The sequence below is a fragment of the Polistes dominula genome, unplaced genomic scaffold (genome assembly GCF_049000335.1).
Source record: "Polistes dominula isolate Pdom_NZ unplaced genomic scaffold, Pdom_raw_medaka contig_12, whole genome shotgun sequence".
Lineage (NCBI taxonomy): Eukaryota > Metazoa > Arthropoda > Insecta > Hymenoptera > Vespidae > Polistes > Polistes dominula.
Window position 1 is genome coordinate 895,143 of NW_028301116.1, and position 19,874 is coordinate 915,016.

The following is a 19,874-nucleotide window of genomic DNA, read 5'->3' on the forward strand; positions in this document are numbered from 1 at the left end:
CCTACGTAAAATTTACATTCCTGTCACGCGTGCTGGTTAAACGCATGCGCTTCGCACACATTACGAACGGTGGTTACATGTACATCGATAAAGCGAAAAAATGTTACAGAAAGAAGAGAGAGATTCGAATCTCGGGGCTCGTTACGCGGTCACATCAATCATATTTAAAACGATTCTTTATCGGAAGTATGTGTGTTGTGCTCCATCAACGAATACGACTTTTCGTTCGTTGTCTTTTGAGCCAATATTCCCGCTAGTGGAGATCATATTTCACAATGCGCCTTATTAATCACAATCTGACAGTAGCGTTAAATTATTTCCAATAGCGGAATACGATCGATAAACCACGTCGGGTCATTCTCTTCTCTGCTATTTTCTACTTAAACCCTAGTTTCCAAACTTCAATGCGATTTAATACTATGCGGTCATATATGTCCAATCGAAATCTACGTCATTTTTTGATTATTTGTACGAACCGGTCAAGTTTCAAACGCGTATACGCAATTTTTATTCTTTTTTTACGACCAATGCATTCGTAAAGGTTTACTTTTTTTAAGTAAAATAATAATAATAATATCACACACAAAAACTAGTCTTCATAATTGGTATAATATTTATTCCTACACAGTTTCCTCTTCTTTAAATTGATTGTTTAAATAATCCACGTTGATGATTTTTAATTTATTAGCAAATACAGGAAAAGTCTTGCGAAACTAATGAAGTTATTTTTGCTTGATCACTGTGAAGTCGAAGCACGTAAATTTTAAAAGTTCACTCAGTATGCGCTCCACAGGTGTTTCCAATTTGTCGTAAAGCGGTAGGAAGGATCAAAAGAATCATTATACGAATGAAACAATGATTGATGGTCTAGCATCGATGACTAGAGAAATTAGTTTTCAATGGTCTTCCTATTAATAAATAAAAGTATTCGCAACGAGTACGCAACGATCATTGAAAAAACCGATCATTCGTTAATCAATTATTTCGATAACGTGTTCAGAAATATTCAACGTTATTTAAAATGTAATTATTCACTGTTGCAAGATACGAATAAGGAAAGAAAACTGATAACTTTTCAACATTCCTTTACGTAATAGTCATACTATATTTCTATTATTTCTATTTTTTCTGTATAAGTATAAAAAAAAAATTTGACGTATCATGACCAAAATTTGCACTGAACATTTTGTCCCTCCACGCAAAAAATCTAATTCATCTTCACATGAACATACTTGACATAATATATATATATATATATATATATATATATATATATATATATATATATATATATATATATATATATATATATATAAAACAATGCATGTAAATGACGTTAATAAGATTGTTGAAGGTAATTCACGAAGCTGTCTTGCCCAAATAAATCATAAATAAACATCATATTAAACCGATTTGGGGTAAATGCAAAAAGGGATTTCATTCGTTGTAATGTCATTCAATATGGAGAATCAAAAGTTTAAATATATTTTCGAAAACAAAATAAGACGTTAAAACGTTTTGTGCGGGCTAGGTAAAGGGTTAGTAAGAGGTAAGTTCTACAGGTGTAAGAATAAGGATTCGCTGACGGGCAAGAGATGAGAAACACAGAGTAGTTGAGCGATAATTAATCATCATCTATTGATAAGAGATAAGTACGAGAGATTAAAGTAGAGATGAGATAGAAGAGTTGAGTGAGGTGGTACGAAGCACAAAGAGGAATGTAGAGAAAGGAAAGGAAAAGGGGTGAATGGTTGTACGATCCAAAAGGATCATACGGTAATTAGCAGTATTCAAAATTCGCGCGCATCCACCTCCATCGATTAAAGGTCTCGATCGATACTCATGGTGAGCATCGATCAACTACTAGTAACTACCGAAGCGCCCCTCTAGTCACCCCCACCTCTCGCCTCCCCACTTCTTACACCCAGTCCGTACACCCTGCGGGGCCAGTACAAAAGGACATTCTTCCAGTCCATTATAGAAAGCCTGTGAATACATATCAAATCAAAGGAATTAAGTTAAGTTAGTTAAGGAACGTAAGCGAAGCGAACGAGAGGTGAGATCTTTCCATTATATACATTTTATATCGACGGTATTTTCCCGCGTGGTAATACCACGTGGTGGACTCTCATTTTTATAATTAAACAACATCCAGGGTTTTTATGCCGCAAGGCTTTTCCCTGACGAGCCAATAAAAAAGGCATTGTTTCTTTGTTTGGCTCAACCACGTGTTTTATTTTACACCTTAATCTAATCCTTTATTCTCCACTTCATAGCATATAAGTAATGATCAGAGGAATTTTCATTGAAGAATCTTTGGTCAAAACATTTTGGTGCCTCCTGTGAGGTGTGAGTTCCCGACTTCTGATTTACGAAGCAGTGAATAGACTATCACCACGCCAAGCAAACCGATTAGAGAACAACGAAGTCGAGAAAGTCCGCCATCTTGCGAACATCTTCATCGCCCAGCTCAACCATCATCACGAAAGATCTAGAAACGAGATAAGTAGTTTCAATTATCCGTGTGTGCGCTTATGCGTACACACCTTTGTTCATTAACATATATTTCAAGTGAAACTGCACCTTCGAATCCAGTAGAAGTTTGCAATTTCTAATATCATTATTCATTTATTCATCATTTGTAAGAAATTTCACATTAAGCTTTGAATCGATATATGAATAATTTAATTATTAATATCAACGATAGAAACGTATAGATTCACGAAATAGTCATTTCTTAATCACGCGGAAATCGCTTTATTCTCGTACAAAGAACGATAAGATTTTCGGCGGCTTCACCGCCACGCCACCTTCCTTTGTTTGAACGGTCGACTAGAACGAAGACGCCGTGACGTCATCGCCGGACATCCCATCTATCGGCATACAGCTAGCGACGATCGCATACCCCCTCCATCGGGCTACCACTGACAATAAACGGACACCCCCTCCAACGATTTACGGCAGCAGGACCGTACTCGCGTGATCAAGAACCCAACGCGCGGTCATATACTCGTGCAAAAGAAATTTTTATAATATCATAAATTCATTTGAGTAGATTTCGAAGAGTAGAATAGTTAATAACGGTTCATGATGGCAGCGCAAAAACAGCTCGGACAGCTCGAACAAAAACGGCTAGTTTTAGAATTGGGTTTAACGCACGTCGAAAATCTAATCAATGAAGGAAATCTAAATAAGCAGGAATTAAGAAGGCGCTACGAACGACTTGCACCACTAGTAGAGAAATACGAAACCTTTTATGAAAAGTGCGTTACTGCTATCAACGAAGCAGGAGGAGTCGATAGTTTAACTCCAATCATAGAGAGATATTGCGCGATCGGAGACAAACTTCATTCAAACGATACCGCCACAGTTAACAACCCGAATAACGCTGACGAAAGCAACGATATCACGAAAACCCGCGATCAACAAATACCATTACGGCGCATTGAGATCCCGCAATTCGACGGGAATATAGGGAAATGGATCCCATTTAAATCTAGCTTTTTAACCCTCGTAAACACGCGTAGTGATATATCGGATTTAGAAAAACACGTATACCTTCGCGACTCTCTTCGCGGCGAAGCCCTTCAAACGATCGAGCATTATCAATTAACCGGGGAAAAATATAAGGATGCGTGGGGAGCCTTATTGAAGGCGTTCGATGTGCCACGGATACTATTAGCTCGGGTAGTCGACGCGTTAATCGACATATCCCGACCGAAGGCCGGATCAGCAAAGGACGTAACGGCATTCTTGAACGAACTGCGTTCTCACATCTCCACACTCGAGACATATAATGTAAGTTCGGTGGTCTGGCCAGTACGCCTCGCTGAACGCGCGTTACCCCCCGAGATGCTGCAAGAATGGAATAAACAGATAGATTCCGACGAATATCCGACTATCGAGCAATTCTTTAATTTTTTAACCCGATATGCGCGTGCGTGTGCTCCGCTGAAAACGTCATCAACGTCCGCGAACCTCGAGCCCCGCGCAAAACGTGGATATCCCGAGACGATGACTTTACGACCGCGAAAGCGACAGGATACCTATACAACGCGTACGTTCCATACTCAGACTCTGGCTAATTGTGTTCTTTGCAAAAGAGATGAACATTTTGTATACCGGTGCCCCCGATATTATGACATGACGATACAAGACAGACTGACAACGATTCAACAGTACGAATTATGTCAGAATTGCTTACGGAAGCACCGGGAACCATGTAGAGCCTCGCGTTGTCGGATATGTCACCAGGCCCATCACACGTCATTACATATAGATAATGACGAGCATGAGATCACGAAACAGGAGAGCCACACCCTCGCGAAGAAGGAGACCGCGTCGACATCGTAAATGAACCCACCCTCACGCGGCTAACACCGAGTCTCATGTCAATTCGCACGGTGTACCGAATCAATTTCTCCTGAGCATCATGTATCGTGTAAGAAAGGGAGACGGAACTCTCAGACAATGTCGGGCGGTGGTAGATACGCGTGCCGCCGCACACTTCATTATTGAGAATTTCGCGAAAGAGTCACACTTACTGATCAAATCATATTCGAGTTCCATGCACGCTATCAACTATACCAGAACTCGATCGACAGACGTTATCGAGATAACCATTCGATCATTAGACGATAAATATAGGAAGAACTTTCGCTACTTATATGTAAGATCGCGAGATAAATTCAGTAACGCATATGTACGTCTACTTTGCGCAAAAGGTCGTGTGACTCCCCTGAAGGATACCACTATACCACGTTTAGAGTTATGCGGAGCATTAACACTCGCGCGATTATATAGAGAAGTCCGAACTGCCGGCGGATTGAAACCCGACAAGATAACCTTTTGGTCCGATTCAATGATTGTACTAGGTTAGCTGAAAAAGATACTCCAGTACGTTAAAAATATACTCGGCAAATCGCGTACGCGAAATACAAGAAATCTGTGTAGGTATCACATGACAACATGTGCGATCCGGAGACAACCCAGCGGACGCTTTATCGAGGAGAATGCTTCCGCGCGATTTCCTAAAAGAACGATGCATGGAAAGGGAATTTTTCTAATTGCCGGACGTAAAGAGATTATCGGTATTAACGACGTGAATTGAATCAAGAAGCATATTTCAGCGATTCTCTAGTTACACGCGATTATTAAAAATTGTAACTCGATGCTGACGATGGCTTAAAACTAACTCATATAAGGGAGAATTGTCTACCGCAGAAATAACAGAAACGGAACAACGCGTTTTTTAAAATCGTGCAAGGCGAACAATTTCACGCCGAAAGGGAAAGAGTAGAAACAGCGGGGGGAGTAAAGAGCACAAGACTAGCCGCGTTAAATCCGATTCTTGACGAACAAGGTTTAATTTTAGTGGGGGGTCGAGTGCAGAACGCAAATTTAAGTTTCCACGAAAAATGTCCGGTATTATTGCCCTCACATCACCACCTCACCGATCTCATCCGAAAGCTCCATGAACAAAACTTTCACGCCGGTATACAGACTACCCTCTATGCCCTTCGACAACGTTTTTGACTCCTCGACGGTAAGAATCAAGTGCGAAGAATCGTGCGTCATTGCGTATATGGCATTCGATTCCGTGCATCCGGCATCCAGTATAAAATGGGGAATTCATCAAGCTCGCGAGTGCAGGAAGCCACTGCATTCCGCCACGTCCGAGTAGATTTCTTCGGTCCAATCTACGCGAAAGAAAAGAAGTACCGTAATAAAGGTCGCGTTAAAATATACGGGTGCATCTTCCTCTGCATGACTATCCAGACTGTACACATCGAATTAGTCAGCGATCTGACTACAGATGCCTTTTTGGCCGCTTGCCGGCGGTTTGTAAGTTGAAAACTATTCCCACTCACGTTTATTCTGATAATGGAACCAACTTCGTCGGGGCTAATACCCAGTTAAAGAAACTGTATGCCTTGCTCGAGTCGGACGAGTATAAGGCGAAGAGCCATGATTTCGCTGTAGATTGTAAAATCTCATGACCTTTCAATCATCCCCTGTTACCTTATTTTAGAGGTCTGGGGGGAAATTGCAGTCAAATAGTTCAAACATCATTTTAGACGAAACGTGGGCGAACTGCTCTTCGCATACGAAGAAGTAGACCACATTCGTTATCGAAATCGAAGTTATTTTAAATTTACGCCCGTTAAGCCTCATTTCGTCAGATTTAAATGACGCAACCATACTAACGCCTGCACATTTCTTTTAGATTAAAGGAACGTTTACGACATTGACGGAGGAAAATTATTACATTAAGATTCCCGCCAATCGATTGTCTTCAAGGAAACATCAAGAATGGATCCCAATCCAGCACAAAATCAAAGGAATATCTCCGTCATGCTCATTGATAAAATTCAACTACACACGAGATGACCGTGAAGACGGTCCACGGAATTGTCAAGCACAATGTAACAACTATTTGTTCATTGTTAAATCATTGTCTTTAAGACCCAACGGTTCCCTTGTACGTACAAGAAAGGCGCCTGGCCAGCGATAATTCGAGAATGCTGACTAAGTCAGCAAAAATACGCTGAGCGATTCAGCGAATACGTCTAGCGTTATATTATAAGCAATCGAATGAACATGTTCAATAACTTATACAACTAGCGATATACTTAACTGATTCAATGACCTAGGTCGAAAGCATTGTAAATCAATGAGAATAAGCGTACAACACAACACATGTATTAAGAATATCATTGATCGTTACACTCTCAACGGGGGGAGTATGTACGATCCAAAAGGATCATACGGTAATTAGCAGTATTCAAAATTCGCGCGCATCCACCTCCATCGATTAAAGGTCTCGATCGATACTCATGGTGAGCATCGATCAACTACTAGTAACTACCGAAGCGCCCCTCTAGTCACCCCCACCTCTCGCCTCCCCACTTCTTACACCCAGTCCGTACACCCTGCGGGGCCAGTACAAAAGGACATTCTTCCAGTCCATTATAGAAAGCCTGTGAATACATATCAAATCAAAGGAATTAAGTTAAGTTAGTTAAGGAACGTAAGCGAAGCGAACGAGAGGTGAGATCTTTCCATTATATACATTTTATATCGACGGTATTTTCCCGCGTGGTAATACCACGTGGTGGACTCTCATTTTTATAATTAAACAACATCCAGGGTTTTTATGCCGCAAGGCTTTTCCCTGACGAGCCAATAAAAAAGGCATTGTTTCTTTGTTTGGCTCAACCACGTGTTTTATTTTACACCTTAATCTAATCCTTTATTCTCCACTTCATAGCATATAAGTAATGATCAGAGGAATTTTCATTGAAGAATCTTTGGTCAAAACAATGGTGATGATGGTAGTCGGGAAAGGATTGAAGAGATGGGTGGCGAGGATGGGGGCAAGGGACAGAAAGAGAAAGAGAAAGATAAAGATAGATAAAAAGAAAGAAGAAGAAGAAGGTAAAACTCAAGAATCGGCAAGAGGACTCTTTTATCTCTTTCTCTCTTTCACTTTGTCGCGGCTGCGCGTATCAAGGGTTCTAAAGTGTTAGCGGAGGGTTGAAGAGATGGTGGTGGTGGTGGTGGTGGCGGTGGGGATGGTGGGGTTGAACGGAAAGGCGCGAACGGAGGAGAGACGAACACGGCGGCGGGTATTCGTTGGTCTCGGCAGAGCGCGATAGTTCAGTCGGGATGAAGGTCGCGCACCCTCTTCTTCTACGGTGCCGATGAACAGTGAGAAGAACGTAATAGGAGGGACAAAGGTTCGCCGCGATGAATGGTGAACGTATTAACGTGATATGTCTTACGGGAATTAAACATTATCCCGAACGTTTTCGTATACTTATTATGGCATTCCTGATAGTGGTAGCTATTGCTGGACAAGCACGTACAGATAATTCATCATTAAATTCCGGTGAGTTAGTGAGTAATCATATATACATATATGATATGTATTCTTTTTTATTTTTTTTTCATATATTCGATTGATATTTCGATTCTACGATTATTTGATATGTATATACCTCTGTGTGTGTGTATGTGTGTGTGTGTGTGTGTGTGTGTGTGTATTTTTGTTGTTTTTAATTTCGTTTTTTTTTAAATTATTTTCTACGGACGATACTGGACAAAACATTGTCTTTTTTTTCTTTTTCTTTTTTGTCATTTCTCTTTTCATGCAACAGTGCAAAAGCTTCCGTCGGTCCACTTGTTACTTTTTTCTTTTCTCATTTTTCCAAGTGTAACTCTTACACGCGCGTAACTCGCCAAGTACCGCACGCTGTGCTCGATAACTTCGCCAACTGGAAATGTCGTCCTTTAGTTTCGTGGTAATTCGTTCCTCTATATATTGTATATAATGCTCATGTATATACTTGCTGACCGTATTATATGAGCATATTTTAGAGTATCATTACATCGTATTGTTAATAGTACGCGTTGATTGTGCGCTTGTATCGTGCGATTATATCGAATATCGTATAAATAGATTATTCAATCGTTACAAAGTGCATAAATTTTAATTTTTTACGTGCATTATAATTTGTTCTCGTTATTTTACAAAATAAAAAAATATTATTTACCTATATTTACGAGCAATTTATTAAATTATAATCAATAAGTAAATATCACACATTATTTATCTAATTTGTATTATACTAAAAAGATTATATTAAACAAACAAAAAAGTAGGAATATAATACACATAAAATTGGAATAAACCAAAAAAAATTCCATGAATTTTCTTTTCGATTAAACAAAAAAAAATACTGTCCTAAAAGCTATCTCTAAAAGTTAAGAAGTTCACATCAAGGATTCATGATACGAGACGATCCCCGATATCAAAAGGGCTAAAGCAATGCAACGCAATGCAATGGCATTGTCAGTAAAACGTTGAGATCTTCTTACTAAGATTACGGGAATGGTCGCTTGCATTCGATTATCGTGGCACACGCGAGTCAAGTATATGTAGCTTTTACTGGTATTACGGTGATCGTGTTCTTTATCGTGCCACCGCAGGTGTAATACGAAAACGGCTTATGGCACGACTGAAAGAGGAAGAGGAAGAGAAAGAGAAAGGGATAAAGGAAAAGTGGGGAAGGAGTAGAGGAGGAGGAGGAATCAAGGAGAAGATAAGGAAAGATATAAACAGAAAGGGACTGTAAAAGACTACTTCTAGTGGTGATTACTCGAATACGCGCCAACGCCAACGCAAACGCCAACGCCAAAGCCTGTAACACCAAACTCATGCCACTGTTTTCTATGTATATATAAGCGAATGGAAATCAGTGAATCCCCGTAGCTGAAACGTAATCTAACTCTGAAACAGATTGTCCTCCGCTAGTGATTCGAAGGGAGGGAGGGAGGAGAGGGATGAGGGATTTGGGAGAAATAATATCTTTCGATATAGCGAGAATTGAAGTAAGAATGTTCATTTGATAAGTTTCCAAGTGAGAAAATCTTCATAAATATATTAAATAAAACTGTTCTTATTTAAATTACAATTGAAAATGAACGAGATAAAAAATGTTTGATTTGATTTGTTAGAAAATTACTTAACCAGGAGGCAATGCCGATAGACGATGAATTGCGGTCAATGTTTTTGATCGTTTTGTGTGCCCATTCACATACTCTGTAGCACAATACGAATAGGATAGGTGAACACAAACCGTATTATGTATATATATATCGTATTCCAGTGTGGTCATTAAATAATAAACTCATGCGGGTTTGCAATCTAATCGCGACTAATTAGTGACTATTGATTTAGATAGATGGAAACGATTAAACGCGAAATTGCAAGCAAGCATTTTCGGGGGGGGTTCGTCTATTATATTAGGATTGGATATATTTTAACTTTTGTATCGCATCATTTGTATTTTTGTGATCGTTTTAAAAGTGTTAATAATGAAAGAAAGAGGAAGACAAGAGTTAACACATATATATATATATATATAGCTCCGAGGCATTTGAGGTTGAGGAAAAATTGATGGAGTAATTTCTTTAATGCGGCGTAATCTTCCATCTATGGTTTAACAAGTTCTTTCGTTAAACGGTCCATCCCCCTAGGTGAAGTTGATTTCCACTCTCGAACCCCTCGCGATGGCTTTTCATAAATATATTATTCCTCTGTATGAAAGTCAAGTAAGTAAAAGTTAAATTAACTCTAAATCCAGACGCCGCTCTTGCGAATTTAATTTAGGATCACGCCTTCTATCTCTCGAGATGATAAATAATGCGAATAGGAAGGAGAAGGCTGTTTGGTAAAATGATGGTGATAGTAGTGGTAGTGGTAGTAGTAATAGTAGTGATGGTGTGTTCCGTATACTAAATCTAACAGATTTACTTGAATATCATTTCCAGCGAACGAGTGAAATCGAAAGTTTAATTATCGCGAAAAGTAGAAAATTTAATTATCGCGTAAACGTGTATACCCTTTATTTGGCAGTTCACGCTCGAAAATCGAAATATACAATGAATATTCGTTATAATATTCTGACGAGTAATTATATATAGAATATTATCGATACGATTATAATGTCCTTTCGTAATAATGTTCAAGAGAGGGAATATTATCTACGTTATAATCGATAGAGATAGATCGATTATTATAATACTTCTTCATGGTTTTACAAAATAACATGACAATTTAATTAATAGATCTAAATTGTCAAAATGACGAATAGGATATCGCAATCGTTTCGTCGAATCCAGTAATCTCTTTAAATCGTGGAAAGGAGTAGTAGTAAGGGGGGTTTCCTTGAGAGTTCAGTTTACTGCCAACCTCTGCATACATCACGCACATGCTTTTGTTGCACGTGGTCGAAGAAAATGCAGCCTGATTTACAACCGACATTTACTTCGGAGAACATTCCCTTCTCTGTCGGAAGATAAATCGACAGGACTTGCTGCTGCACGCTCTTCTTCCTTCTCTTACCACTATCTCCCTTTATCTCTCTCTCTCTCTCTCTCTTTTACCTTTCCTTTTACTCTATCTCTTTTTTCTTTTCTTCAAAACCTTACACTCGAAGTTACTTAAATTTAATAACTCTACGGGAAAACGCACCTGACAATTTTTATCTTTCCATAACTCCCCCCTCACACAGTTATTGTTAGCTGAATGGAAAACTTATTCTGTGGTGGAAAATCGTGTTTATGTTTTCTCTATCTCCGTTTGTAGATATATTAGAAAAAGTTATACAATTTTTCACGAAAATAATGTACAATATAATAATTATGTTAACGTTAATTCGCGTGATATTTTTTTCTTTTAAAATAAGAAAAATTTCGTAATAGAATAAAACCGACGATAGTTGAATATGAATACCAGTCGAGGAGTCGAGTATTATGTATAAACAAAACATTGAACGATCTTTCGATTATATTAACCTTTACCATACCCTTTCCCTCTCAGTCGTCATTCTTCTCTGCTTTCAATAAGATGTGTTCCTATATATTAGGTATTAAACATTTTTAAACTCATTTATCTTTTCATTTACGTTAGATATAATTTTATATATCATTTTTTTAATTTAAGGATGCTCTAGTTAATAATATTTAAATAATTAATCCCATGAAATATATTTCGTCTGATATACAATTTTAATATACATACATATATGCATATAAATGTATATCACATACACATACTCGCCTGCACATATGCATATCACTTGTATAGCAATAAAACATGGACGCTTATATTCGAAAATAAATTTAATATACTTTTTATAATATCGTTTTTAGATATCTCAGTGGTCTAAAAAAGTTTCTAAATATTTGGTATCTTTTCATAGATAGTTACTTCAGATTATTAACAATAATAAAGAGATTACGTCGTATTTTTTTCTATTTTTTTTTTGTAGTAAAAACGTTTCTCGGTCTATGTATTTCGTATTATAAAAAGTGTTTCTCGTTGAAGAGTAAATTTTTAAAATGATCTCGTCGGAGAAAGAAATTTTAATATTTCAGGTATATGTATGTATATGTTTGTGACGTGTGTATGCATGTTAAAAATATTAAATTTCATCAATTAAATAAAAGCATAATTTTAAAATAAAATTGAAAAAGTAGGGAGGAGAAGTTTGAAGAAAAAATTCATTCGCCGTCGTAGTTATTAAATATTTATTATTTTAATCGTTAATTGAATAATATGATTTATGATCAATCGTATATTTATAAACACACTTCACTGTCAATTAATGAACGTAGAAATTTAAATTAAACCGCCATGCTCCTATATTTTAGAATATTCAAATAAATGAATATCGTAGGTAATAAAAGAGGGACATATTTTTTTTTTTTTAATTATTAATAATTAACGAATCGAGATATATAATGTTGAATCAAACTGACTGGTGCATTAATTTTCCATGTATGCTTTTAAGAGGGGAGAGGGTGTATTATCGCATAATCACATACCCTAACAAATGATTTCTTTATATAATACGAGGAACATCTAACTATTTAAAAATAGAAATAATTTCATTAACTATCAATTGAGCAATATTAATGAAAGGATTATTATACTATGCTTTCGAAAACATTCCACGAAATAATCTATACGTATATATGGGGTATTACAGGTATGTGCAACCGATTTATGTATCTCTAATTAAATTTCAATCTAATACAAAAGCATTTAATGCTCGGTAGTTATTCATGTGAATCCAAAATCGTCTTGTATTCGTGTAATAATAGTGAAATCCGATTAAAAAGGTAATTAACCCTTTGAATATAGTATAATATTGTTTCGTCATTGTTCACAAAGCTACTGATAAAAAGATTTAATAGTTATTGAAAGTTAATTTAATCATTTGCTTATTTTAATTTTTAATATATAAAATTATATATCAAATAAAAGTATTACGCGTTTTTTTTTCTTTTAAAAGTGTATGGTCTCGATGCAAGAGAGAATTTTTTATTATTTTTCGATTTTATACAAAAGTTTTGTATTACTTTGGTTCTTTGAAATATAAATTATAATTATATAAATGGTTATTAACCGTTTTAGTGCCGGGGGTTTTTAAAAATCTTTGTCGGAGTGTGCCATGAAGGGTGATAGCGCATTCGTCAATTTTCTGCGAGTTATGCCGATCGACGCGGTCGCGTTGCTAAAACATATATTTCTGTATAAAGCGTGTTGCGAATTGACGATCGCGACTAAAATTAGCACATATTGATAACTTTATTTTAATAATAATAATAAAGCAACATGCTTCTAAGATGAATTATTTTCTTACTAAATCTCATTAATGATATATCATAAATTGCATTAATTATCCAACACGTGAAAAAAAAAAAAACAAAAAAATTACAAATCGTGACAAAATTTAAACGAACTTCAACTATTCCGTAATTATAATTTCGTCAAGAGATAGAAAATGATTTCAAGGCATTTCACATTTTATTCTGTGTGTTCTCTCTTATTGAGAAAAAACTTTATATTAGAAAGAAAGTAAGTAGGAAGAGGTAGGAAAAACTCGATGAAAAGAAGAACGTAGAAGCATTCTGTGAACAATTTTCAGCTCGTACGTGCCGAAGTCGAAGGAACGTACGCGATTATATTCCGCGCCCGAATAAATGCTCGCAAGAGCGAAATTGTTAAAAAAAAAAAAAAAAGAAAAAAAAAAAATTGGTACGCGCAATCGGGGTATATATGGGTTCGCATACCGAATATGAAATTGTAACGAATATTTAGTATGCAGATTTGGTACGAGAGAATATTTGTTACTGCTCTTCTCGCTTCCTCTCACTCTCTCTTTCTCTCTCTTTCACCTTCTCTATCTATCCATCTATCTATCTATCTATCTATCTATCTATCTATTTATCGATCTATCTATCTATGTATGTATATATATATATATCTTGTTCTTTCTCGCCAACAAGTCTGGGACGTGTAAAAATCAGATTGAATAATTTTATTTAACATTTATTTCGACACTATGCTGACAGAGTTTGTTGTTAACGATGTTTTGGCTGTGGGTTCGTATTCATTTCTATCTACGATCACCGCATATAGAAAAAAAAAAAATACGAATACGCTCGACTCGTGAAAAGTGGAGAGAAAGAGACTATTGATTTAATACACCTGCGATTCAACGCTAACAAGAAACATACGGGAAATTATTTTGTTCCCAATTTTTTTTTCAATCCTTTCTAGGTAATAAACCTGTAAGGAATAAGAAATTTGTGTTTTCTATCCATCTATCTAATTGAATTGTATAATAAATGTAAAACAAATTATCGTATCGTGAAAAATGAGAGAAAGAGAAAGAGAAATATTTGTCTTAAATTAAATATTATATTTATCTAGAAATTTAGTAAATTAACGAATGATAATCAATATTTCATACTTTGTTAATAGTTCACAACTGTGAGAGTTACTATTTATTAGTAAGAAATGTATGTCTCTGCAATAAGCACGTACACTCACTCTCGTACTTACGTAAAATACATGTATATATGCAGTTAAGCAAAAGCAAAGCAAAAGCAAAGCAATATTAATGAACTATGTTATTAATGAAGCACGGAAACTACGTTTTATCCCTCAGGAGTAACATTCAATGGTATAAATAATTATAGAAAATCGATAAATAATGAAAATTGATTAATAAGAATTGTGGGAAGGATGGGGGAAGGGGGAACGAGGATACATCGATAGAAGAAATTTTTGCAGAATTACATTTATGTATCTGATTAATTACACATCGCTATGAGAAATTTGAACGAAATATGCATCAAAGGACATTGCACCGTAGCAGCATTAAAATCCTACGGTTCCCTCTCTAGCATCAGAAACCTAGGTAGGTAGATACATATACATATATATATATATATATATATATATATATATATATATATATATATACATACGTGTTCCAACTAAATGACGTTATAACTTTTCAAGTGACTTTACAGAGTACCAGTAGTTAGTTATTCCGGTATGTTATTAATAGTTAATGTCAAGCTGCTCAAAGAAATGATGATATGAATCAAGTAAAATATAATTTTTTAAATGTTTATTGACTGTTGAATTACTTTTTTTTTTATAACTATTTTTAAATAATTATATACGCATTACTTTGTATAATTAGGAAAAGAAAAAATAAGTAAATAATAGAAAGTGTATAAATCGTTTCAAGATGACAGATTATTTTTGTCAAGACAAACTTGCAGGGATAGAAAGAAAGAGAGAGAGAGAGAGAGAGAGAGAGAGAGAGAGAGAGAGAGAGAGAGATGCTAGTAGCGATACAACGAGCGAAATCACGAATGAAACATTTTCACGATAATCCTCTTAGTTGGACCCAGATTAAGCTCCGACAACGTCTACACCACCACCGAGGCTCCTCGGTTTGCTGTCAAATGCAAATACCGCGTGTTTCGCTATGCTAACGTGGAACGATTGTCGCACCAGGAGGAACATTCTAGACAGAATCAACTCTGGACTACTGACTTAACTGATATTCATGATTTCTATAAGCAACAAACCTAACTCGCGAAACCTCTTTTGTTTCTTATCAAGGTTACAATTAATGATTAATAATCTGACCGATGATGAAATACCTTCCTTTTCTTTTTACTATTATTTTTCTTTATTTTTTCTATTTATTTTTTTGTTTTGTTTGGGTCCCTTCATTCTTTTTCCTCCGTGACAAAAATAAAATACGAACAAGTTTCTCCCTTTTTCTTTTTGTTTTTTTCATCGTGGAAAAACGGTGCAAGTCCAGGCTTGGCTGGGCTAACTTTCTTTCTCGTATTTGTTTCCGCATACGTAACACGCCGGAACAAACCGAGTTACATAAATTCCTTTGTATATAAATGCCTTTAATTTTTGAAAAGTTCGTTTTGTGTCCCTCCACCGTTGTTGTTTTGCATCCGTGCTTCGTCGCGTTCACGCGACTTCTTCTTCTTCTCTCTTGTGAAAAATGTTTAAAAGAAAGTGAAGAAAATAGTAGAGAAAAGGAACGAAAAGTTGTCAGAGTATAAAAGACGGAAGAGAGAAAATTAGTAGAGAAGGAAGAAGAAGAAGAAGAAACTAGAACTTTGTCTGAGCAATGTGGACACTAATGGTAACAATTCGAAGGGTCTGTTTCCAAGAAAAGGAAATGAATTGAAACGATTCACGGATTAAGAAGAATGACATAGTTACGACATACCTAGTATGATGTCAAGCGTGATTACTATTACTTAGTTTGCTGATTTCTTCTTCTTTGTCGTTTAATAGGCAGCTTTCATAATTTAGTCTTTCTATAATACGGATATATAAACACACACATACATACAGAGACACTTACATTGGTATGTTATATATTTAGAGAATTTGCTTAGAACTCAGGGAAGATATTGTGTACATCAAATGTATCAGCATGCAACATGAAATGTCTGATTTGTCAAACATCGTCGTTTCCATTCTATGTCAAAAGGATTCCTTTTCGAATATTCGTGTAACACACTGAACTTGTTATATCGAATAAATGGTCTGTCATTTCAATCTTACACACGCGAATTTCTTTTTATATCACCTTAATTATTATTCTTTATTATTTACTTTTAAATATTTTTCATATAAGTTTTAAATTAATTGACACGAATGATTAAACGTTTTTTATTGATACGTATTTCCAAGTAAATACTTTTGAAAAGATTGACTTTATTTTATTTTATTTTATTTTATACAAATAACGTCATTTTTGTAAATAATTATGATTGAAATAATTGTCAAATTAGAAATGTTTAATTAGATCATTTTGACGTATCGTAAGAAATTAATATCAATTTCAAATTCTTGCAAAATATTTTTATTTTTGGTCACTGATGTGTAAAATTTGGTAATTTGTTTTGACAAGTGGCATTTACATTAAGGCTATGCGAAGTAATTAATAATATCATAAAAGAGAGAGAGTGAGAGAGAAAGAGATACAGATAGACAGAGATTGGAGGTAGATTAGAATTAAATTTTCAGTATCCTATTACAGTGACGTTGGTTCATCCTAACGAAGATATCAATTCGTAAGAGGGAACAACCAGTTATTGTAAATTTTGCAATTGAAAAAAATAATAAAAAGAACAATAAAAATCACTTTGTTGAGCCATTGATTATCGTTACGAATTATATAATAATATTCATAATTTTCATTATCGGTTGAATTGAAACGTAACGTATAGATTCCAATATAATTCATGTGCGTTGAGAGTATTTAATTAAATCATGTCGTAATTAAATTTTATATTAGATTTATCTCATCAAACTATATAAATACGTGGCACCACGATATACAATTGACGTATTATTATATTTATCTATTCTTGCAAAAATATATTTATGCTAATTAAATGAAATTTAATAAATATTTATTTTTATTGAATATTCATGCATTATACAAAATAAGATCGTTTAATATTCAAATTTAATCATAGATAAACGTATGGGGGGCATGAAGAGGGAAACTGTTATAAATTGATACACTGAAATTATTTGGACATCGTTTGTATAGTTTGATCAATGCTAGATAGGTTTATTTTTTTTTTCATCTATTTACTATGATTGAACATAATTCTGTGTACGCTGGCAATTGCAGTTGTTATTCGATCATTTTCTTGTTTACATGGGGAAAAAGTAAATATCTGTGTTGACTCTTTAATCAGTCTGAAGATTATATGTATAAATTTGATATCCTAAAATAGTTTAACTTCTCATCGAATTATTAGAAACTATAGTTGTTTTTTTACTTCGTTTTATATGCTTCATATTTTTTTTTTTGGTATGGAAATGTTGGTCGATTAAAATCGAATAAAAATGATTAATTTATATTTTTTTTCATTCGTATAACCAAACGTGTACATCTAAATGATTATAATAATATTCTAACTAACATAATAAAATATAATATATATATATATATTTCGAGTTAAAAAATAAAAAGAAATGAAAAGAAATAATTATTAAAATATTTGATAAATATATCAACTTGCCTGAAGCGATTTTAATTCATATATATATATATATATTTATATTTCATCAAAGAAATACTTTACAAATTTATTTCAATATGTATTTTATCAAGAATTTCTGTTCACGATATAAATACATATAAAGGGGTAGTTATATAATTAATTGATGAAAGAAAAAAACAAAAAAATATGAAAAATAAAAAACTTTCTTCTGGTTCCTATGACATCGTACAATCCTAACACAAAATTGATCGAAACTTTCAAAAAAGTAAGTTTCGATAGAATGAGACAAGTGATCGAGAATAGGAAAAACTGTATTCTATATTCTATCTCATTCTCTTTTAGGCTAAATCCTATATTTGTCTCTTTTTCTCTTCTTACTAACGTAAATCGTTCTTATCGTTTCATCGAGTTTATTTGTTTGGTTTATCGCTACCTGTCGCTTTTTCGTTGCATCCATTTTCAAATCACATTCATTCTAAAGAAGTTTATACTTCGAAAAAAGTAAAAGAAAGTATGAGATTTATAAAAAACTTTCGTAGGAAATGTTTTTCATTAAGTATAGACTATCGGAGTCATATAGATAGGTTTGTAACGCGAAATGGGAGTTTAATTTAGAGCGTCCATTAAACGAGAAGCTGAGCCAAAGTAGTCGTCCTATGCATCAAACTACTATCCATTGGAAAACTTTGCAACAGGTATAACGATGCATGTCCGACGTATCCGTGCCGGTTGACGGGTCAGCTTTAGAGTCGGTTGTTAAGCCCGAGTAGAATTGTGTGACAGAAACATACACACACATATACATGCGTGTGTAGAATATTTGCGTGTACGCGAATTCGTTAGTAACGTTCGATAGTGCTAGAAGAGAGAAAAGAGAGAGAGAGAGAGAGAGAGAGAGAGAGAGAGAGAGAGAGAGAGAGTAGCTTTCGTTGCTTCTATTCTATAAAATCCATTTAATTAGCGAGTGACAATCGTGAGATGTTATGTGTGTGTATTGGTTATGTTCAGTTTACTCTTCATGACTATTCTATTACATTCATATATATATATAAGTATATTCATAATAAACGCATAATATTTCCCTACAGTTTATCTTATTTTCTCTTCTCGTTTTAACAATAGTTAACGTATACAATAACGAGTGGATTTTCAAGGAAAACGAAAGCGGATATTACAAAATAGTCAAGAGAAAATATGACAACCTTGTTATTATTATTGTTCTTCTCTACGTTATGAACGGAAAACAAATTTTCCAATAAAATACTATCTTTCCTTTATGTATTATGTAATCTATAAAATTTCATTTATAAGTTAATTATTTTTGCATTGATTTTTAAATTATTAATTGTTAGGTAGAAATTTTTTATTGTTCTTCTCTACGTTATGAACGGAAAATATAAGTTAACTTTACCTAACTATTAATTAACTTATAATTATTAATTGTTAGCTAGAAATTTTTTGTTCAGAAGAATAATATCATCGAGAAGTTTCATGTTTAGAATTTTTCGTTAATAGGTAATATTACAGGTATGTATATTCAACAAAGAACAGAGAATAATAAGTAATTTGGATGATTAAAAAAATTTTTTAATAAAATAAAATTCAAACAGGAGTCCTTGTTATCTTTGAATGTAAATGAATTCTTTATTTCTTTTGTTTTTGTTGAAAAGGTTGTTTCAAACAAAAGATGTGGGTGTTTTTTCTCTCTCTCTTTTTTTTTATAACAATTTAAAAGAAGAAACTTGACTAGAGAAATAATACATTTTCTTTTTTCTATTATTTGAAATAGTAATTGAAGTAAGTAATGTAACAGATTGTCGTGGGATGAATTACTTCACTCGTAAAGCGATTTGAAAAGGGGGGTAGAAAGAGAGGGGTGGAGTCGTTTAAAGTTCTCTTTCGACGTAATGCAAAAGGTACGAATTTTAGAAAGGAGAGAGAGAGAA

At 34.5% G+C, this 19,874-nt stretch overlaps 1 protein-coding gene across 3 annotated transcripts in view; it reads left to right on the forward strand.

The window, feature by feature from the left end:
* LOC107070160 (neurotrimin) overlaps window positions 1-19,874 on the forward strand; it is a 236,039-nt gene that overhangs the window by 96,767 nt on the left and 119,398 nt on the right. The window contains exon 1 of one of the 3 annotated variants that reach the window (XM_015328090.2): window positions 7,618-7,891. The exons of the other annotated variants lie outside the window; for them this stretch is intronic. Coding sequence (XP_015183576.1) covers window positions 7,750-7,891 — 142 coding nt within the window. The 5' untranslated portion in view covers window positions 7,618-7,749. Of the gene's footprint in view, window positions 1-7,617; window positions 7,892-19,874 lie in introns of those variants that run through there. 3 annotated transcript variants of the gene reach the window in all.